Source organism: Cucurbita pepo, chromosome LG02, assembly GCF_002806865.2.
Source record: "Cucurbita pepo subsp. pepo cultivar mu-cu-16 chromosome LG02, ASM280686v2, whole genome shotgun sequence".
NCBI classification, from domain to species: Eukaryota; Viridiplantae; Streptophyta; class Magnoliopsida; order Cucurbitales; family Cucurbitaceae; genus Cucurbita; species Cucurbita pepo.
Genome location: NC_036639.1, coordinates 6,332,648 through 6,356,164, shown reverse-complemented (window position 1 = coordinate 6,356,164; position 23,517 = coordinate 6,332,648). Strand labels below are relative to the sequence as shown.

General features: G+C 37.9%; 2 protein-coding genes across 2 annotated transcripts; both read left to right on the top strand.

The window, feature by feature from the left end:
* The first annotated feature begins 6,140 nt into the window (after nucleotides 1-6,140).
* LOC111786667 (transcription factor VIP1-like) lies at nucleotides 6,141-8,091 on the top strand. The gene is made up of 4 exons (XM_023666900.1): nucleotides 6,141-6,925; nucleotides 7,059-7,191; nucleotides 7,366-7,450; nucleotides 7,568-8,091. Exons 1-4 carry the CDS (start codon nucleotides 6,348-6,350, stop codon nucleotides 7,831-7,833), a joined length of 1,062 nt encoding a protein of 353 aa, XP_023522668.1. The 5' UTR covers nucleotides 6,141-6,347; the 3' UTR covers nucleotides 7,834-8,091.
* An 801-nt stretch (nucleotides 8,092-8,892) lies between these two features.
* Nucleotides 8,893-11,568, top strand: LOC111788967 (abscisic acid 8'-hydroxylase 3-like). Its single transcript, XM_023669569.1, has 8 exons — nucleotides 8,893-9,279; nucleotides 9,520-9,838; nucleotides 9,926-10,078; nucleotides 10,226-10,489; nucleotides 10,571-10,654; nucleotides 10,727-10,805; nucleotides 10,884-11,109; nucleotides 11,281-11,568. The coding sequence occupies exons 1-8, from the start codon at nucleotides 9,071-9,073 to the stop codon at nucleotides 11,372-11,374; spliced, it is 1,428 nt and encodes a 475-aa protein (XP_023525337.1). The 5' UTR covers nucleotides 8,893-9,070; the 3' UTR covers nucleotides 11,375-11,568.
* The last annotated feature ends 11,949 nt before the right edge of the window (nucleotides 11,569-23,517 follow it).

The following is a 23,517-nucleotide window of genomic DNA, read 5'->3' as shown; positions in this document are numbered from 1 at the left end:
CTTTGCGATGGGAAGGAAGAGTTGGAAGGAGATTATAAAGATGAGTAATTGGCAAAATTACCCCTTCATGAACAGTGGATTTGTAGAGGATATCGAGGGTTGTTTTGGGTAATAAATATAAACAAATAAAATGATATGAAGAGGGTGGTGATGGGTTTAAACATGTTTTTAAGGAAAAAGCGTGAGAGGCTTTGGAAGGAACACAAATGTGTTTGGTTTGGGGATCTGACAATGGATTGGTTGTAGCGTCCAAATGAGCATATGGACATGTCTCTTTCTCTTGCTGTCTGCAAAAATATATATACATATGCTGTGACACTCAGAGCTTTACTTTTATGTCACTCACAGCTTTTGTTTCTGACAATCCTAAGAAATTTAGAATTTTGTGTTTATAATTTTTAATATTATAATTAGTCTTATGTTGTTTGATATAATCCTCAAACTTTGTCTCTATTGTTTGGTTATTATTATTATTAACATATATNATATATATATATATATATATATATATATATAAATATGTACCGACATTTGCATTGGTGTAACTCTTGGTCGTCAACATGAGTGTCTTCGATGTGATAATGGGAATGGATTGGTTGACTGAGAATTATGTCGGCACTTATTGTTATAGGAAGGAGTTGGTGGTCTACCCACCCTTACGAACCAACTTTAAGTTTAAGGGTACTAATGCTGAAGGTACCTCCAAAGTAGTTTATGAGTTAAAAGCGAAAAAGTTAATCCAGCAATGAGCCTGGGACACATTGGCTAGCGTGGTAGATACAAAGAGGGAGGAAGAGCTCAAATCCTCGGTTTCAATGGTGAAGGAGTTCTTTAATGTGAAGGAGATCAAGTCCACGTGTTAATGAGAGTCTCTTTCACGAGCTATAGAGGACTTGTTTGACCAACTCTTTTCCTAAATTGACCTATGGTCATGCTACCACGAGACCACGGTAAAGAAGGAGGATGTGGCAAAGATAGCATTCAAGTCGAGGTGAGACTATTATGAATTCATGGTCATGTCTGGGTTGACAAAGAGCCAACAATATTTATAGAATTAATGAATTAAGTATTCAAGGAATGTCTAGACGCATTTTTCATTGTGTTCATAAATGATATCATGGATACTCCAAGACGAATAAAAAAACACGAACGGCACTTCAATAGAGTTTTGATGATTTTGAGAGAGAATAATTTGAACGCAAGTTCTCTAAGTGCGAATTATTTTGACCGCAACAATTCTCGTTCCTAAGATATGTCGTGTCGGAAGATGGTGTTCCTAAGATAAGCTATTACTCTCTCTTTGTGAGAGACTTCTCCAAGATAGCCTAGCCACTTACACAATTGGCCAAGAGGGTAGTCTATTTTGTATGGACGGAGGCTTTTAAGTAAGTTCCCAAGATTTGAAGCAAAGATTTGTATAAGTGAGCCGTGTGCCAATTTGTTCAAGAGGCTATTGGGTGTACAGTGATGCCTCAAAAAAAAGGGTTGGGATGTGCATTGATGTCCATGATATGTGTATAGTAGTGACCTTAGGTTAAGTAGAAAATTTAGGGTCGTCACAACACCTCCAGTTGGGGTTTAGTTCTCCATCACTCTCATGGTGAATTTTAATCTAGCGCTTGGATCAATCACTTCAGCCTTGACCTCTCCAAGGTTGCTTTCAAATCTTTAGACAAATTTGAGACCATCTGAACGATCGCTTGTTGGGCATTGTCTAAGCCCTCGATGTGTTCTTCTATTTGGACAACAGAGTCAGTCAAACTATCCCTATGTTTGAAGCCACAAGCAGTTGTGGCATTGTTTTCTAGGGCCTTGACCTAAGTCATTAATTCGCGGACAGGCATTGCCACAAGGCGACCTGTCATCTCATCAATCTTGTTGGCTTTAGTGATGATCTCATTCATGTGAGATTTCAAAAGGCTCATTCCATTAGGAACTTCACTCATAAAGTAACCGATCTTTGATTTCAACTAATCAGTCATATGGGAATTGCCCAGTTTTTTTGGAGTGGACATGATTGTGTACTACTTTTTTAAGGAGCCGACTCAGCTCTAATATCACTTGTCACAATCGCACTCTTATAACAGCGGGACAGAAATTGTACGACACTTGTTCTAACCCAGCGAACAAGTCGGTCGTAAAAAATTCGTACTTCATGGACAACGAGCTTTGATTCACGTTTGAGAGAAATATTTTGAAAAACGTGAACGAGGAAAAACGTTGAAAACAATTTGAAAGATAGTAATGTTATAAGCTAAAATCGATTAGGCAGCAACAACGACTTTGATAGCATATAACCCGGGTAGGAGGAAGAGACAACTAGTCATATCCCCCTATATTATCACAACATGAAATAGTAAAAACCTATCTAAGATGAAACCATGGACAACACGTCCTGGAGAAGCATGATCGAGACATCCGACATAAGGCCATAGACAACACGCTTTGGATAAGCATGACCATGACAAGGTGCACGCGCACACGACTATGAGTAAGGGTGCGATTGGACAAAGCTTCAGGTGCATGAGACAGGGTCAGAGGGCACAAGGTGACCTCAGACTCAACTCCTGTTCATCCCGTTTGACTTCTTTTGACTTGTTCTATCAAGATTTGTCTATATTTAACTTGAAAATTGTGAAATGTAGGTCCAATTAGGAGAAGTTGTGATCAAATTACAGTGTTATGAATAAATTACGAGAAGAAATGAGTTAACAATCCTAGTATGTAATGTATCAGAGCTCTTAAACAAGTTTTAGCTTGTTTTATATACGTAAGTATGTTGATTATGTGATTATGAGCTTAATATAATAAATGTGTGAATGACATGATTTAATTTACGATTTCTATGAATGCATGCATAAGATGTGAGCATACTACAAATTTGTAATGGAAATATAGGTTGTATGACTCTAGTTTATGCTTATAAGTTGATTATGCTATAAGCGACCTATGAGTATCTATAGTCTACTAATCACAATGGAATTCCTGACCGACGCGCTATGTGATAAGTTAGGAGCAATGAGTATTCCTAATCGTTAGATTGTATGATATTACAAACAGCAAGAGAGTTTAGTAGATAAGTCGGATTTGACCGAGAGCGAGTCTTACATACGTGTCCAAAAATTGTGATAAGAATAAATAGAGTCAATAATCTAAGCTTGAAGTTAGTTGGAATATCTTCTAACGAACAAATGGTCACAATAAATAAACTAGGAATCACTTGTGAATAAAACTTAAAAATAACTGAAAAATAATCAATATAACTTCTTAAGGACAAGTTAGCTACTTACTGAATAATCTATTTTACTCATCAATAAGCCTCATGTAGAGTGATCGAGAATTTGATGCAGTCGAGTTGGAGACTTGGAATCCGGGAATTACACTGGCACATTTTTTTATTATTATTATTATTATTTTAAAGAATAGTTTGTTTTCTTTTTGGTATGTTTTTTATATAAATATAATATGTGTCAATAATAACAACAGTGATTCGAACCTTTGATGAGCGGACATTACAGAAGACATTAGAAAGGTTTGTTTTCAATTAAGGTCCAAGAATGGTAAGAATTCAAGAAACGTCTACTTTGAATGCTTTTATCTTGTTTCATAGTAGATGGAATTGAATGAAATTAATTTTGTTAGATTGCTGTATTGAAACTCTATAACTTTGATGAAGAAACCAAGTTGAATTGAGCTCTATAGAAAATATATAAAAATCAATCATCTTAAGCGTATTCATAGAAGATCGAAGTTGCATTATCTAATTCAGACAACTTTGAGTATCTAACACGAGAAAAAGCTAGTTCAGGAAGGTACTCGTCATCCATGTAAGTAGTCATTTGGATCTTTCTTGAGTAATATTTTTAGGGAACGTTAGGATGTGCTAGCATGCGAATATATCTTACCTTAGGTGGTTAAAATATGCATGTTTAGGACCTTCAAAGGGTAATTTTGGATAAGAATGCAATATATGTTATGAAAAATTACTGAAATGCACATAGGATGAGAATTTATGATGCATTACAATTTTAATACTTTTCGCTATGTTAGAATAAAGGACGAGATATTGTGATCTAAGTTCTGAGCGATTGATGAATGTTGTCCCCTCATTGAGCTTGTATGACTACATGATATAATATGTTTAGCTCTAAGTGATTGATTTCATGTTCTCCTTATATAGCGTGTTTATTTGCACAGAGATAAGACTAGGGCGCTCAGTTAGGTTGGCTAGACGACGATCTAGGTCAGGATGTCTCAAGTAGACTAAACACTGTAAGATCGTGAGCAACAATCAGAGGGTATAGACCCTAGTGCTCCCAAACTAAGAAAGAATCAATGAGTCCAAGTAAAGCACCTCCTTAAACCACGAAGCCGCCTTAGGAGCCAAATTGACCTCCTTAGCATCTCGAGATGATCAATGTGACGTTTAGATTATGAGTTTCATGTTTTAGGTGATTGATAGGAAAATCTCCCTAACGAAGCATGCAAGTTAAGATTATGATGTTATAGCAAGGTTTGTACGCTTCTAGTAGACTAAGCACCCAAAGATCGTGAACAATAATCAAAGTTCTAGACCTGAGTACACCTAAAGACTGGATTAGCCCCGAAAAGCTAATCCTGGGTGTCTTGGAAATGCGAGATGAGATTTAAATTGCCTAGACAACCCTAAGAACCTAGTCGACCTCCATGGAATCCAAGAATGACTAAGGTATCTATCTAGGTTAATAGTAGTATGAACGGTGTCATGAGAGTTTGTGCTACCCTTTCCACTTTGATACAAGTACGATCAAGCTAGGCCTAGGCTGGTTAGGATAGTGCGTCAAGACGACTAGGTGCCCCAACCTTGTGGAAATGGCCAAAAGTTTATTGAACATGACCTTTATGTTGGAAACCCGTCTTGAGAGAGGGAGTGGGGTCACGTAGGTTGACATAGTAGCAGACCGGCACACAAGGGTCACTCCCCATAAACTAGGTTATCTTTTTGGTCTTGTAGAAGGGTCCGCTAGCTAATCTTCCATTGATGATATTCATATTAGTAAACATCATATTGTCCCATCAAAATTTATGAGTTGGCGCCTCAACTCAGGATGTTAGTCATCATGCTACATAGGCAAAACATGCTATCTAATTCATACAACAGAAAGGTTGAAAAATCTGTACATACCTCTTGGGAGGAGATTTGGTTAAGAGATCTTCTTAGAATATCGAGGCACCTTGCTCGGATAGTAGTAAGGACTATGACGTAAATGTGAAGAACTAGCTAGCTTGACTTTATTCAATAGTCTCTTTAGCCAGTGTCATCATCCGTACATGGGACACTTGCCTTTACCTGAAAAAATTGCAGACAAAGGATGAGCATTTAAAAATACTTAGTCAATGATCAAATTAACAACGTACTTCACGATTAGTGAGACCTACTTTTCATGATTGTTCTTTAGGCTCTACTTTCTTTTTTAGTATGGAAATGCATAATATTTCTTCACAAACAGTTCATGCACGTATGCATGAATCCACTTGGTGAGTTGTATAGTACTCCTTAAACCTAACAATGGACTAGCACATGCTCACGCGGTGGAAAGCTAACATGAAGGAAAAGAGTGACATACAACATGCATGAGATCCCGCATTAAGAACCAAGATTCAATGAGATGATACACATAACACTTCTTTACTTATTATAACAAAAAATTTCTATGATACATACATATTCGTGGTATTTCATTCATACTTATCATACATGGTACATCATCATGTCTCAGAGGGCATAACGTGATCGTATTAATATAGCAAACATGAATTAACAATCAAGAAGTACATGCATCACAACAATCCATTAGAATGTCATATGCAATAATACATAAATAGACCACATGTCACGTGATATTCAAGCATGGAATCAATTTATCCAATCTAGATTGTAACATTCCAAGAGTAAGTTAATTTTAGGCTCAATTTGGTGGTCTTAAAACTTGCTTTTTGGTCCAATGTTCCTAGATTGACTTCACATTGAAATGCAAGTATTGAGTAAGTACAGTTGCAACAGATAATGCACAAAAATCAATTGTCTGAAAAGAAGAAAATTGCTACTCACCATTCACCAATTTCAATTTCCCATGATCTTTTTTGTTCTTGTTTGTTTGTTTGTTGATTTTATCGCAGCATCGATTTTCACAATTTTACAATCACTTATTTTGTGTTTTTTTTTTCCTTCAACAACACAATCTACTTAATTTGATTCCTAATTGTTCTTCTCAAATTCCAATTATCAAAAAATACCATCCATTAGATTACCCCTGTTGATAAATCTCTTGATCGTTGCAACTTCGACCACCGCCACCGCAAAGATTATGCTGATGGATACTAATTTCTCGGCGTCCAAACCACCGCAGCCAGCGGCGGCGATGGACATCGAACAGATGCCAGAGAATCCCCACCGTGGTTCCTACCACCGCCGCTCCCTCTCCGACACTTCCTTCCGCTTCCCTAACCTCGATGAGCTTCTCTTCTTCGATCCTTTAGAGCTCGACCTCTCGATTCTCTCTTCCCCTTCTTCTCCTCCTCCCGGCGGCACTGCCATGGCCGTCGATTCGTCGTCTAATTCCAAGTTATCTAATGACGCCGTTCACCCTAAGCCGGAGCCGATTAACTCTGGGTCATTCGGCGGGCACTTGCGCAGCTTGTCGGTGGATTCTGATTTCTTCAAGAATCTGGACCTCGGCGGTGACGGTGGATCGATCGATTCATTGGGGAGGAAAACTCCGGCGAGTGAACAGCGGCAAGTTCGTCATCGACATAGCTTGTCCATGGATGGTTCTTCGTCGTCGTTTGAGGCCGATTCAACCCTAATGATCGATGGAGTGAAGAAGGCAATGGACCCGGAAAGACTTGCGGAGTTAGCCCTAATTGATCCGAAAAGAGCAAAAAGGTCAACAACACCCATGTTCATTTTATCTCTTCGATTGAATTGGAACATGAAACTTGAAACTTCTGTGTTGAATATTTATGTGATATTTGACTGATTTTGGAACTTCTGAACTGGATTTGGATATGGAATTCAGGATTCTTGCCAATAGACAATCTGCAGCTCGTTCGAAAGAGAGGAAGGTACGGTACACTAATGAATTGGAGAGGAAGGTTCAGACTCTGCAATCTGAAGCTACCACTCTGTCTGCTCAGGTGACAATGCTACAGGTATGAATTCAATTGCTTAAAACCCATTTGGCTTTGGTATGAAGTGTTTAGAAAGTAGATCAATATCAATACCTGTTATGAAGCTTTGAGGCATAAGTAGATCAATAGCAGCAGGCCAGGTTAGTATCTTTGTTCGCCTGTTATGCTTTGATGAGACAATTTCATGTTATGCAGAGAGAGACTACTGAATTAGCCGTGGAAAATAAGGAACTCAAACTTCGGTTACAGGCTATGGATCAGCAAGCACAACTCCGGGATGGTATGCATGTTACAAGTTCTTTAAATGCACTTCACTGCATAAAAATTGTACTAAACAGGCAAAAAAAAAAAAATCAAAACAGGAGAAGATTTATGTTTATTTTTCGGTTGTTCACAGATCTGAGTGAAGCTTTGAAGGAAGAAGTTCAACGGCTTAGAATAGCAGCAGGCCAGGTTCCATTGATCAATGGAAATCCTTTCAACCGACCCCCTCAATATCCATCATCTCGACCGCCTGTACACCATTTTAGTAGCTCCCACGCTCAGCAGGGTCAACAGCAGCCGTCACCCAGCTTGGCCACAAACCTGCAGCAACCAGATCCAAAATGGATGAACTCGTCCCAGCTTCTCGGTCGCAATCCCGATGGCCAAGCAAAACCTTAGAAGATGTATGTATGTACATGTAATATTATCTAGAAAAAGAGGGTGATGGGTTATGGTTTTACAATCATTTTCTTGTACATGATTCATATATTTCTTATATGCATGAGAAGTTGGTCATCTATAGCTGTTACAGATGTGTTGTTTTAGTAGAATAGCTTGAGGTATAAGTGGATTATAACTGTAACTGTAGCATCATCTTATGATTCTGCTGTTGCTTGGTTTCTGTATGAAGAATAAACTCATTGAGTTGTTGATTTAATGATGACTTGATTATTTCATATAAAAAGTAGTGACTATTGAATTTTTACCAGAAATAGAAACTGAATTGAATGTTTAACAAAAAGGGTGTACTTTTGTGCTCTGGTTTCTTGAACAAGTAAGTTCAAGTAGACAGACATGTTACTGTATAAGCCCATCACTAGTAGATATTTGTCCTCTTTGGGCTTTTCCTTTTGAACTTTCCCTCAAGGCTTTTAAAAAGCACTGGCTAGGGAGAAGTTTCCACACCCTTGTAAAGAATGTTTTGTCTTCTCCCCAACCGATGTGTGATCTCTCAAATCCACCCATTTTCAGGGCCCAGCGTCTTTGCTGGCACTCGTTCTCTTCTCTAATCGATGTGGGACCCCCCAAATCCACCTCCTTCAGAGCCTAGCGCCCTTGTTGGTACACCGTTTCATGTCCACCCCCCTTCGGAGCTTAGCCTCTTCGCTGGCACATCGACGAGTGTCTAGCTCTGATACCATTTTTAACAACTCAAGCCCACCGCTAGCAGATATTGTCTTCTTTGGACTTTCTCGGTCTAGCTTCTTCTCAAGGTTTTTAAAATGTGTCAGTTATGGAGAGGTTTCCACACCCTTATAAAGAATGCTTCATTTTCCTCCCCAACCGATGTGTGATCTCACACGACAATAACCAAAGTCGGTTGAATTCCACCAAACAGCTTTGGCATCTAGTTCCATTTTGGCCTCTCATTGGAAGGGCAAGATTCTTCAACCGGCAGCCACCAAATAAATCAAAACAATTGGATTATAGCCTTTAATTATATCCAAAGCTTGAACAAGATTCGGTTGTGTGTATGGATGAGTACAAGTTGTCGTCAGTAGCAAAGCCTATACACATTAAAAGCTACAGCTTTAACGTCATTTACAAAGCCACTTCCTGCAGTTTTAAATGGTTCAGGAGATTATGTTATGAGGCAAACTGAAAGTAGAGAGAGAGATAGGCTCAAATAGTTATAATGCCTCTAAATTTTCTGCTGATGTTTGTTCTTCTGTTCTTGTTTGTGTTATCAGCTTTCTTGCTTGTGCGTTCATGGGGTTGGAAAAAGGCAATGGAGGACATTCCTGGGAACTTGGGTTGGCCTATTGTTGGTGAAAGCTTCTCGTTTATATCAGAGTTTGGTAGCCCTGCTGGTATTTGCAGCTTCATGATCAACAGGCAGAAGAGGTACCGAAACTTCTTCTTCTTCGATTATTTGTCCATCGAAAGCTCGGGTTTCTTTGATCGTTCTTAAGCTATGTTTGGGAGTGATTTTGGCTATTTGCATACAGTTTTCATTTATGAAAGTAAAATAAAGTACCATATGTTCCTACCAAACTTGATGTTTTTGAGGGAAAAATACTTTTAAACATGGCCTTAGTGATTATAGTTATTCAATTCTCAGATCATATGCAAATATGTCCTTAGGTTTGGAAAGGTTTTCAAGACGAGCGTGCTCGGGAGATTGATGGTGTTCATGACGGGGAGCAATGCGGCGAAGATTTTATTGACAGGGAAGGATGGTATGGTGAGCTTGAACCTGTTCTACACTGGCCAGCAAGTCCTCGGCCGAAGCAGCTTGCTTCAGACCAATGGTGAAGCCCACAAGAGGCTGCGACGGCTGATCGGAGAACCACTCTCCATGGATGGCTTAAGGAAATACTTTCAGTTCATCAACAATTTAGCAATTGAAACTCTAGATGAATGGTCTGGAAGAACAATTTTTGTTCTTGATGAAGCTTCCACAGTTGAGTTCCTCACTTCAAAATAGAGGGTTGGAGGGGTGTATGATATGACATGACATAACATAATATAAGTCTTCTTGTTTTTGTAGTTCACTCTTAAAGTTATTGGTAACATGATCATGAGCTTGGAGCCTAAAGGAGAGGAACAAGAGAAGTTTAGAGACAATTTCAAGATAATCTCTTCATGTTTTTCATCTTTGCCTCTTAACATTCCCGGAACCGCTTTCTATCGTGGTATGAAGGTAATAACGTTTAGTTTTCATTTAGCTAACACGAAACTCAAGAGCTTAAACGAATAGGTTATGGTAGATGCATTTTATTTTTTTTATCTGTTTTCAGGATTTGGTTATAGAACTTGAATCTTCTGAGTACATTCAAGCTGTTTTCAGGCACGTAAACGAATGTTCGAGATGTTAGATTCAATCATTGAAAAGCGACGCAGCGGAGAAATTTGCCGACAGGATTTCTTGGACTCACTGATAATCAAACACAACAAAACAGGAGGAGGAAGTGATGAAGAAAAACTCACTGATGAACAGTTGAAGGACAATATACTAACTCTGCTGATTGCTGGACATGATACTACAACTGCAGCTCTCACTTGGCTGATCAAATTTCTTGGAGAAAATCCTCATGTTTTGGAACAATTGAGAGTAAAAACATCTTCCTTTGCAATTAGAATTTTTACTGTATCAAATGGGTCAATCCAGAATTGATTTTTCTTGAATTTGCAGCTTGAACACCAACAGATTCAAGAACATAGGAAGGGAGAAAATCTGTCATGGGCTGATGTTAACAACTTACCTTACACTGCCAAAGTATGTGTATCAAACTAATTGAATGGTGAATATGAACTTCAATACCAAAATATTGACTGTAAAAAAACTCAGGTGCTCAGTGAAACTCTGAGGAGAGCAACAATTCTACCATGGTATTCAAGAAAAGCAGCTCAGGACTTTGAAATTGGAGGTAATCTCTCGATTCAGAAGCCACCAAGAATTTGTGTGTTTGGTTTGTTCTGTAATTATTAGTATCTATGCTTTGTAGGATACAAGATCAAGAAAGGGTGGTCTGTAAACTTGGATGTTGTTTCAATTCATCATGATGCTACTGTTTTCCCTGAACCCAACAAGTTTGATCCATCAAGATTTGAGGCACCATTGAGGCCTTTCAGCTTTCTTGGATTTGGCAGTGGACCAAGAATGTGCCCTGGAATCAACTTGGCAAAGCTCGAAATTTCAGTGTTCATCCATCACCTTGTCTGCAAATACAGGTCAGATTTGTGCGTGATACTCTAGTACTCGTTCGTTGTTCATTTATCGTATCATCACACATCTTGTTTACGATCGTCTAACACATTTGCATGAGTTTAGAGACTAAGTAGACAAACGATTTGCATGAGTTTATGATGATATAAGCTATGAGTTTTAATGATAATGAACAGATGGAGATGTTTGGAGAAGGAGGATGATTCAGTGCAGCCAACTTTGGTGAGGATGCCTAAGAACAAGTACCCAATTAGAGTGGAGGCGCTGTGAGAGGTTCTTGTCTGCCGTTTGGTGAAGCGGTTCTGAAGAATAAGCATGAGAGAAGAGGGTAGAGGAAAAGGGATATTGTGTAATATTTATGGTATATATGAACTGCTGCCCTCTTAAATCTATCTTATTTGTATATTACATGTGGAGTTGACATGCTCTTTTAGCTTGTAAAAAATTTAATTTGTTTTTCTTTTTGTTTTATTTTCGTTTCAAAATAAACATCTCACCTTAAATTTATTAATAATTCTAAAACAATCGACCAATTTATTATTCTAAAGTTAATAATTTGATTTTTCATTTTTGCCCATGTAATGATAGGAAAATTTTAAATAAATAAATAATAATTAAAAAAAAAAAGGTCTCTTCACCCTTCCTCAAATATCTCTCCCAAACTCCTCTCGAAAAAATGAATAAAAAAGAAAAAAATGGCAGTCTAAGAGATTTTTAAAAAATGGCATATTTATAAAAAAAATGTCCGATTTTGGAAAGAGAAAAATTGGAGAAAGAAACACATGAAAGATATCAAATTTTGGAGCCACTTGGAGCAGACCAGAGAGATAGAAAAGTTATGGTACACTTCCTTTCTTTTATCTTTTGAAAAGTTATGTGAGATCTCTTTTTCAATTATTTAGATTTAGATATCAGCAAAAAAAAATTCATACCCGTTTGAAAAGGCTAAAAGTATATAATTAAAAATATATATATTTTTGAGAAAGAAAAAGAAAATTAAATTTTTTTATCTAATTAATAAGAATCAGATCGAGATCGATCTCCTCTCCTGTTACCCAATTATTTAGATTTTAGTTAATCATTATATATCATGTCAGATCACATAATCAAACCGAGAATAAAAGAATAAGAAAAAAATAATAATAATAGAGAGGAAAAGAATTAAAGGAAGAGATAAAAGGTATATATATAATTAAAGAGAAGAAATAATAATAATAATAATATACATAGATATATATATAACCAAGTAAATACAGAAAATGAGAGCCACGAGAAGAGGAAAAGGGAAGATTTGGGGAGCAAAATTAAAAGTATATACAAAAACAGTAAAAATGGATGATGAGAAATTATATATATTCAATACTCATAAAGTTTCCATGAGAAATATATATATATATTCAATACTCATAAAGTTTCCCATGCTTACCTAAAGTTTAACGCATAGACCATTGTAAAATTTAAAGAAATGAAATTGAAATTGATGTCATAGGTTGGCTTGGATACAAAGAACAAAACCGAATTTAATAAATTGATGATACCAGTCTAAGCTAATCAGGTAAGTGGTCTTACTATCGGCTCGATCGAAAGACTTTTCTTATGTATGATGACACGTGTTCAGTGGCTCTTGCACGTGTTATTTATGCTTTATTTTATGTGATGATGTGATGATGTTATGATGTGATGACGTTAGATGATGATGTGTTGATGTTGTATGATGATTTGATGTTGTTAGATAGTGATGCGGTGATGCGGTGATGTTATATGATGATGTGATATTGTTATATGATGATGTGATAGTGTTATGTGATGGCGTGTCGACGTTAGATGATGATGTGATGATGTTATATGATGATGTAATAATGTTATGTGATGACGTGATGATGTTAGATGATAATGTGATGTTGTTATATGATAACTTAATGACGTTAGCTAATGATGCGATGATATTATATGAATGACGTACTTGGTATGCTTGATGCACTTTATGGCAATATGATGAGTATGATGATTGTGTGATGTTTACCTTAATATGATGATGTTTTCCATATTGAACATGCTAGTGATGATAAGTGTCATATGCGAGTGATGGTAAGTGTCATATTGCATCATGTCGTTAGATCAACATAGGACACAACCCTAAGAGTATAAAAATGATATTAATATAAATATCCACGAGTATGTGTTACCTAGAGTAACAAAGAGATGGGACTAGAGGGTTATGTCAGAAGAGACATTATGATGGATTTAGAGGGACCTCATGCATATTGTATGTTCATAAGCATAGGGTTACTTCCCCTAGAGATGATGAGTGCGGACGCGCACAGTATGATGATGAGTGCAAATGCGCACAGATGAGGGTGTTCATGAGGCGCATGACACTATGGGGTTTCGTTGACGTCTAAACGTCGCTATAGATTAACTTGACGAGAGGGTCCAGGGGGGTGTGCGAGCGCCCTGGGGATTCACACTCACACGTGTGAGTCGTGTGTAGGGAAGTACTACACATCCAATTTGTTCGAGACTGGAGACCACCTCTAAGATGATTAGAGACAGATCCCTAAATCATGATTGCATGCGTTTGCATTTGTATAGCCCCCTACGTGGGGCCACTTACGGNTTTACCTTAATATGATGATGTTTTCCATATTGAACATGCTAGTGATGATAAGTGTCATATGCGAGTGATGGTAAGTGTCATATTGCATCATGTCGTTAGATCAACATAGGACACAACCCTAAGAGTATAAAAATGATATTAATATAAATATCCACGAGTATGTGTTACCTAGAGTAACAAAGAGATGGGACTAGAGGGTTATGTCAGAAGAGACATTATGATGGATTTAGAGGGACCTCATGCATATTGTATGTTCATAAGCATAGGGTTACTTCCCCTAGAGATGATGAGTGCGGACGCGCACAGTATGATGATGAGTGCAAATGCGCACAGATGAGGGTGTTCATGAGGCGCATGACACTATGGGGTTTCGTTGACGTCTAAACGTCGCTATAGATTAACTTGACGAGAGGGTCCAGGGGGGTGTGCGAGCGCCCTGGGGATTCACACTCACACGTGTGAGTCGTGTGTAGGGAAGTACTACACATCCAATTTGTTCGAGACTGGAGACCACCTCTAAGATGATTAGAGACAGATCCCTAAATCATGATTGCATGCGTTTGCATTTGTATAGCCCCCTACGTGGGGCCACTTACGGAGTATTATTTGAAATACTCAGGCCGTGTGCCACATCATTTTTTAGGTAAAGGCAACGCACACTTGTACGAAGGACGACGATATCGCGAGTAGAGACTATGGCATGTGCATAGGGTAGACTCATATTTAAATTCCTAGTTTTGAGTTAGAATGGGTTCTTTTCCATTTCATTATTTTAAATAAAGAATGGGTTCTTTTCCATTTCATTATTTTAAATACTTTGTATTTATTTTTATTTTCTCTAAATTTCAGTATTTTGTAAAACCTTGACGGTGTTTTTCAAAAAAGAAGTTTTAATCATTTTTTCAAAATTTACATTTTAAATGATGTTCAGGTAAAAGTTATATTTCCACATTATAGATGAGCATAAGATGTTAGAAACTACTAAGTACGTAGAAATGAAGAGTCGTTACAGTTGAACTAAAAAGAAAATCAATCTAAAATAACAAAAAATTTAGCTGATTCCAAAGTTATTTTTATTTAGTAAATTGGGTAAGAATCTTACTTTTTCTTTTAAAATAAAATTGCTATTACCTGCATGTCGTGTCATGAATGTTATGTGTAAAAAAATTATTCAAAATGTTTTTATTTGAAATTATATGATTATAATTATTCAATAAATTTCTTGTTTCTAAATTTTTATTTTCAATTGAGGCCATCTAAATAAATTAAATTTAGCATACCCACCTATATTGATTAGGTATATTTAAATTAATAGGTTCACTAGATATAAAATTGTATCTTTCGGATTGAAACTGTAAAGCCCCTAATTTTTTCTAACTTAATTAGCGACGTTATCTTATACTTGCATAATCAACAAAACAAGAGTTCACGTAAGAAAGTCTCAATAACGATAATGCGTTCATTATTATAAGTCGTTCATACCTGGGGAAATCAATAACGACAGCTTAGCCTAGAAAATAATCAACATAGAAATAGAGGAAACAATTGCAATAACTAAGAACTCAAAAGAATCCAACAAGGCACCTACGACACTACAAACTCTCCTCAAGATTTCCATGGCCTTCGCAGCATCCACCGTCAGCCGTACATGGGAGCCTTGCCCTTACCTGAAAATATGGGTAGCACGTGGCTTGAGTATTATATAAAATACCTAGTAAGTCGCCCCACTGTTGAGGTTAAGCATATAATCATTCATCAGGATACAAGCAGTCGCACACAATACACATACATGTCGCACATAATACACCTACATGAGCACAAGTGTTAAAAGAAAGAAACTGAGAGAGGGGTCTGTCTTCCATTCCTTCCCATGGCCTTAGGCCCTTGTTTTGTCCGGGCAGGGTAGATACATGGTTCTTTCCCACACATGGTGATATGAACCAGTCTCTTTGTTCATATCACATGGGTCACGCGTGTGACTGTGGGCCCACCAGGTGAGCTCGCAAGCGAACTCCATGGGCCTAGCTTGGTCGGGTATGTATGACATACAATACCAGACGCCACGGACAAAGGAGGGCCTGCATGATATCGTGGCGAACACAATATCGAATATACGCGTCCATACCATCAGTAGCATAACGGGGGAGTGCCCCGGTACATAACCATAGCGTGCATGAGGTTCTTAAGGTTTACCTCCATGGCATTATGCATACAACGTTCCATCCTCTCACTGCATTACATAACATAACTGGGTCAGCATCGAGCAAGCATATCATAGCATACTAGTCGTCTCATTCATGGCATGCGGGGTTCTCATTACAATCACGACATGTCAATCAAGCTCATACATACAGGGTAGCAACCGTGTCACAAACGTCATATATATAAACATGGCATACATAGCATTTCACTACAAGAATCACATACACAAACATGGCATACATGGCATTTCACTGCAAGAATCACATACATAAACATGGCATACATAGCATTTCACTGCAAGGAACAAACATTTCACTGCAAGGAACATCTAGCCTAGCATACATCAACAACATACATGGTGCATGCAAGGGCCATAGGGCATGCACCAACATACATACATATCTCACGCCAATAGTAATAGTAAGGTTACTTACCTCCTTGGCCTTGGCCGAAGTCACTCACAACACTAACTCCGGCGCTTAACTACCTCCTATAAAATCACATGATACACTTAGAGTCATTTCACAACTAGTTCTTATGCTTAGCTACCAAGGTACTGATGGTGTTAATATAACACATGCGGAAGCAATTTGGATCTTAGGCACTTTTAGAACATCAATTATAGTAAATAACTAGCATGTTCATAAGTATTAAAACTTAATGAGTTTAGATACTAACCTTTTGTAGTTCAAACTCCTTTTTCCTCACGAACCGGTTTCGAACCACCATTAGTGTTTTCTCCACTATCCTCCGGCCTTAGAACGGGATTGTGGAATCCGGTGAGTGACTAAACTTGGGAGGAATTTTGTATATGTGAAGAGAGTGTTTGTGAGAGGTTTTTCTCAAGGTTTTTCACCAAGAAGAAGAAGACCTTCCATGTACCATGATCACTCTATTTAAAGAGTCATGTTTGCATGTTCATGCAAATTTGAGATCACCAAATTTTGACACTTAAAATTCCACTCAAATGTTTGGGATTATGTGGCAAGCATGCATGTTTGAGTTAACCAAATTTTGACACTCAAAATTCCACTCAAACTTGTGGGGTTTATTTGGCAAACATGCAAGTTTGGTTAAACCAAATTTTGACACCTCAAAATTCCACTAACATGATTTTTCCATTAGATGAAAGTCAACATTTTGACTTTCTTCATTTTAATTAGATGAAAGTCAACATTTTGACTTTCTTCATTTTAATTCAACAATTAATTTGAATAATGAATTTCAAATTAAAGTAACATTAAATAATTAATTAAACTATTTAATTAATATTTAATATTAATTCAAATGCCAATCCCAGTCAATTCCGACACATAATTGATTAAGATATTTAAATCTTATTTAAATATCTCAGATTCTCTCTTTTCGTTTAATTCGTAAATAAAATAAAATTGCGGTTAAATATATCGTATATATGTAACGCATATTCCCTAATTTGAATTCGAACACTTCGAACTCACTCGTCACACTGTTCTATGGTTTAGTCCGATATGAGCTAGCAGAGGGACCTAATGGACCTATAGATCATGGGCTCCAACGATTCAAGATTAACCGATTAAACTCATTAACCTGGTTAACCAACATTCGTTAACTACTAGGACACTCCACTATAGCCTAGTAGTTGCACTCCCCTCACTATAGATATATTTCTGTCCATCTGATATAACCATGATTAGTAAGTCGATCCTTCACAGGTTGTTCGTAACTAGAGCTGGGTCAATTTACCGTTTTACCCCTGAAGTTACTTCTTGTTCCTTATGTCTCACTGATCCTCTAATAAACAATTGGTTTGTGGTCCAACCAGTAAACCGAATCCCTCTCAGGCCAATGAGAGGGTGGGGCCCCTTGTTCAAGACCTGGAGTCAGTGCTTAAGGGAACTACCTTTCTTCTATCCCTAAAAGTGGGTAGGAGTGAATTCCGTCTTGCACCCCACGTCCCCAGCCATTCACCCAGTCTTACCCCTGAAATGGGAGGCCTGTTGAGTCGGCGAACTAGAGCCACTCTCACCCATGCAAATCTAAGGATAATTCCGAATAAACAGGAGTTCATGGTTAGCTCAGGATTAAAACCGAGTTACCTAGGTTATCGAATGAAAAGAAAATCAGTCTCAACAGTAAACGACTTTATAAAGTGAGAGTGGTTTTCTTCATGGTCCGATCTTATGCAATACTCATTGCATAGGACGCCCCCACTCACATGTCTCCACATGTACAATTTAGTGATCACATTGTTTATATCATATACAAAAGTGGGCCGCATCCATAGTGTCCCCAGAATAAGGTACTCAGCCTTATCCTTATACTATAGATCATTTTGACTATATACTTGAACTTCATCCACTCTTATTTCTCTACATATTGTTCAAGTAATCATACTATAGCCAGAGTCTTCTTAGTTTGTTGGATTTAGATTAATGATCGTAAAGTTCACTTTATTCAATAACAATCTTTATTGAATAAACAACAATAATAATTTTATTGAAAATAGAAAATGTTTTTTGTTTACAAACTATGAGTTTTAGGACATAAAACCCAACAGGTACGTCCCTATCGCAAACTGTTTTACCAAAATGGAGTTATACTGACCTCAGATGGTTGAAACAAGGGTGGGAATGGTTGGTCAAAAACCTAGGAATCGGTATATTATACGTATGTCGCGCCGCCAAGCCGCGAGTGCAACGAAGCCGCCGACAACATCGAAACCGATGGGCTGCAAAGGACACTGATGGCACAGGGTTCCTGGATGCGTCTTTGGGTTGGGTCGAAAGGGAACGAGGCCCAATGGTGGTGTTCGAGCTCGGCCCGCGAGGTGCAGCCTGTGCGCTGACCGAGACGAACTCGTAGAGTGCCGAAGGGTCAACCTATGGCCTCCGCTTCGTCTTCCTCGCCCGAAAGCCTCAATAACCCTAATCAAAGAACTCGATTACTGTCGCCAGTGGAATGGTCGTCGTCCATCCGTCTGTCTTTGGTGGCGCGTCTGTCCCTCCTTGCCCGACGTATCCTAGCGCCGGTTTGCTCCTATCTAAGGACTCACAGAAGTCTAAAGTCTCAAGACGTTTTCGATTCCTCACCTAAACCTTTCGTCTCCCCCCTCACAGGTACGACAGTGGCTCAAAAAGAAAAGACGGCTACTAAGGTGGCTAGGGTTTAACATGGGGACTTAAGGAATTAATAGCCCTCGTTGGCAAGGCATGCCTCACTAGAAATCNTTTTTTTTTTTTTTTTTTTTGAAACCCTTATCGTTAAAGAAACCAGCACTTGAAATCGTCACCTACTCATGAGTTTGATAGCCATATCATTTGTTAAACATGATGTGTTTCTTAGGCATGAGGCAATGTGGAAAGGGTGCGAGTATTTTAAGGTAAAAATGGTGGAGGGCATGGAAGTATGACACCCACTAAATGGACAACCAATTCATTTGAAATTGATACCTCAAGAAAGGTTCAGCATTAAAGTCTTCCTGCAAAAATAAGAGAAGCATTAAAAAAGTATGTCACTTGGATATTGCAACACTTCAAATTTTCACCCATAAATTGATTGACCTTCCAAAAACTTAATTTTACGTCTTACGAATAATCAAATGATTTAGCATCAATTTTGTCATGGAAAATGATTGATTTATGCACCACAGCTATAGGGACCTTTTGTCATATTTTCAACACATAGCTTTGGTAGTCATCATTTCTAGTTGTTGGAATTATCGAACCTAATCATTAAATGTTTGTTTCAATTGTCTGTTCAAAGTAGACAATATCATACCATTGTCGAGAGTTGTGTTCATCTAACATGATATCAGAGTCATGTCCTAAACTTAGTCGTGCCAATAGATTGATAAATCCTCAAATGTCGAACAAAAGACTCCAAAAGAAAAGGAGTCGAGCCCCGATTAAGAGAAGGCATGCTTTATTCGAGGGGAGGTGTTGGATGATGAAAGTCTCACATCGGCTAATTTAGAGAATGATCGTGGGTTTCTAATCAAAGAATACTCTCTTCATTGGTGTCAGGCCTTTTGGAGAAGTCCAAAGAAAAGTGACGAGTGCTTATGCTCAAAGTGGACAATATCATACCATTGTGGAGTTTGGTGTCGATTTTGGATGCCGGTGGATTAAGTTTCTTTGTATGATGTCTCTTGCGGCAAAAGACAATTTTTAGCCTAAATATTGAGACCTTCTAGCCATCATTTTAAGGCATCCCACATAGATGATCGAGTAATCGAGCAAGGTGAGTTGATAGCAACTTCTTATGAGGCTTGATTATTCATGGTTATAACAAAACCTATTGAGTATGCATAAAACAATTCCAAAAAACACATTTTTCACAGCTTAAGAGACAAATCTAGACACTCTAGCTCGAGCGATTCATTACGTTTATTACTCTTCGAATATTGTTCATGCCACGACCCAACGTCGACTACAGACGCCTTCCAACCGCCGCTCCATGATCGAAAACTCCCACGAACTAGTTCCCCTCTTCCATGCTTCCTATAAAACTTGCGATGCACCATAGAATTTGTTTGAACTCCAAAGGATGATCTATAGGATCCATGGAAAGGGTCTTCAAAACCTGCTTTAGCCAGCTTTCTCTCTCGACTATGAGCATTTTGGTGGCCACCAAGAGCTTGTGAGCTAAAAAACTTCCTTTGGCAATAATTGCAAGAGAAAACTCTAGGCTCAGCTGCTACTTCTTTACAAGCATGACCAAAGATGTCAATGAGGTTGAGTTCTTCCAAATCATTGTCATTGTTGGGGCTTAGGTTGAGGGTAAAAGGTTGATGGGATTTGTCGTTTGGGTTTTGTTTTGTTTCTCTTTGGCTGTCTTGTTGAAGTAGCCATTGACTGTTTGTGAAGAGACTCATTGGATATAGAGGAAATTTTGCTCGTCTTGGTTGATAAATTTTGGGATTGGATGGATATATACTTAAAGAGGAAGATAGGGTGTTAGATCGTTTGTTGTTGTTGTAGAAATATCATGAATATAAAAGAGATGTATAATTTGACTTCCAACCCTATGGAAAAGGAACTTGGTACCATCATTCGTGAGTGTTCGAGTGTGTAAGATGAAATAATCCATTCAATATAGTATAAAAATTAGACGCGATGTGAATGGTTTACCCCTTGAATATAGTTATCGATATATAGCTTCAACATATATGAACATGTAATCTATGATAGATTATTGGACTTATATGTTTCCTAATATGTTAGGTTGATTATTATTACTTAATTAGAGCATGCTGTATGCCTTAATTCCTTAATATACATTGATTTAGGGTTTGGATAGCCCACTATTACCCAATTGTGAGTTGGACTAATCGTTGTGTGCTAGAGAATGTGAATTATGAAATTTATAGACTATGAGCTACTGGTTACGTACTTGTAGTCTCCATGGGTTGATCAGGTACCTCGTAGGGATGGGTAGGTTGCAACCCCTATTTGTGAACTAACGAACAGAGGTTAGAGTCTACTTGTTACGTTTGAATAGTTGTCACTCATAGAGGATATTAGTAGCCATACGGAGTATACTACTATAGTACAAAATAAGGGGTGGCTAGTGGGCAGAGTCATAGCCTTTTTACTGACCCAACTTGGAAGGGCGTAGAGGCGGGTAGTTTACTGTTCTAGCCAGAAAAGGCTAAGTAACAGGTAGTTACTGTTCCTGAGACAGGTAATTTTACTGCTCTGAACCCTATGAGGGTGTAAGACAGGTAGTTTACTATTCTAACCCATTAAGGGTGCACGAGTAGGTAGTTACTGATATTAGGAATAGGTAGGTGTTACCCAGCACTACTAGAGAAAACCCAGTGGTTTGAGCTTAGTAGGTAGATAGGTATGGAGAATCCATATCAACAAGTACCCATAGAGTCTCTCTTGAGACCACAGCAGACTTTTGTTAGAGACAATTTCGAGCACCTAGCCTAAGATTCTGTGTAAAGGATTAAGTCCTACAAGTAGGCTGCTTGTGGAGTATTTTTATACTCATTCCATGTTGTCTCTATTTTCCAGGTGAAGTGTAGACTAGTGTCAGTGGCGGAAATGTGCGGCGGCAAGAGAGACCCTTGGATCAAGTCCTCACTTTCCATGTCGTTTTTAGTATCATTTTGATGTTTATTTTTGTAAACTCATGATATTTTCTAAACTGTTTTTTATGTGACACAGTTGTGTTTTTTTAATTATTTTGGGTTTTTGAATGCATATTTCGAAATTTTAATTTTTCTTTCATCCCCTGTTTTATAAAAGGTAATGTTGTATGACTTTTTATCATTGACTCCACGTGGCGATTCGTGATTCGATGTGTCGAAGAGTGGTTAGTTGCACCACCATTCTTTTTTAAAATATGGACAAACTTGGATTAACGAATCTAAGCGCCAAACTAAACTTCACCGTAAGAGCGGTAGGAAACCAATCTCCAATTGGGGGTATGGTTCAATTTAATAAGGTGAAGGTCTTGGAGCTTATGCTCTTCTGCGGGGCTCGAGACACTAAGACTTTGAAGAATTTTATCTTTGATCTTAAAGAGTACTTTCAAGACACAGTGACATAAGAGGCAAAGATCACATTGGTCATAATGCATCTAGCTGATGATACAAAGTTGTGGTGAAGATCCAAGTACATGGACATCCAAGATGCCCGATGTACTATGAAGCTAGAGAATGTCGAGATAATAGCAAGGAGAAAGTTAAGGGAGCTGATGCATACTGAGAATATATGAGACTATGTTAAATAGTTGGATACTCGTGACATGTCCAAGAAGGACAAGTTCTTTTGTTTTGCGGACAGGCTGAAGTCAGGCAAAGACCAAGCTCAACGAACAAAGAGTTCAAGACTTTTCCTCGACCTATGCTACAATTGAATGACTGTTTGACCTTAACAACGATTAATCCCAAAACCTAAAACAGAATCATGCTTGTGCAAGTGGGAGTAATATAAATTATTGACCAACTCCCCAATAGGTGGAGGAGGTGACAGAATTGAAGGCAAAGGAGAAGAAGTCAAGTACTTCAAGTGTTAGATAAAAGTCTGCAGTTTTCTTTATTTAGTTTTTCACGTTTTCTTAAAATTAGTCGGGAGAATCTACACGCAGCTTTGTTGGTTTTAAATAGTCTAATTAGACGAGAATCATGGTTTTTTCACAAAGTCAAATGCCAAGCTTTCTTTCATTCTCTCTGTTATTTTCTTATTCTTTCTTTTTTCATTCTTCTTCCAACAAATTTTCTTAGACTGTTTTTTCCTCTGTCAACATTTTCTCTCACCGATTTCCAACAAATTTTCTTAGACTGTTTTTCCTCCTTTCTTAGACGGTTTTTCCTCCAATTTTCTCTCATCGATTTCCTTATTTAAAAGTCATCAAGTGGTATCATAGCTTGGTTAATCTACCGGTGGTATATCATTGTGAAGGAGCCAAGATTTTCAAAGCCAAGTTAATTAGCTCAATTGGTTAGAACGTTGACCTAACAACGGACAGGCTTACATACTCCTCCACTCCATCCTTGAATAGCAATAATGAAAATCGTCTTCATTCATTCTTCTCCAATTGCAAATTTGAATCTAGGGTTGAACCCTCAGTTTCAACCTTTACCCCTCTTTTTTCTCTAGGT

Bases quoted from the DNA above. Each gene is read 5' to 3' on its own strand.
- LOC111786667 (XM_023666900.1), top strand. From the start codon at position 6,348: ATGCTGATGGATACTAATTTCTCGGCGTCCAAACCACCGCAGCCAGCG. The intron at 6,926-7,058 runs GTCAACAACACC...TATGGAATTCAG, and splicing joins GATCCGAAAAGAGCAAAAAG to GATTCTTGCCAATAGACAAT. The intron at 7,451-7,567 runs GTATGCATGTTA...GGTTGTTCACAG, and splicing joins GCAAGCACAACTCCGGGATG to ATCTGAGTGAAGCTTTGAAG.
- LOC111788967 (XM_023669569.1), top strand. From the start codon at position 9,071: ATGCCTCTAAATTTTCTGCTGATGTTTGTTCTTCTGTTCTTGTTTGTG. The intron at 9,280-9,519 runs GTACCGAAACTT...ATATGTCCTTAG, and splicing joins ATGATCAACAGGCAGAAGAG to GTTTGGAAAGGTTTTCAAGA. The intron at 10,655-10,726 runs GTATGTGTATCA...AAAAAAACTCAG, and splicing joins ACTTACCTTACACTGCCAAA to GTGCTCAGTGAAACTCTGAG.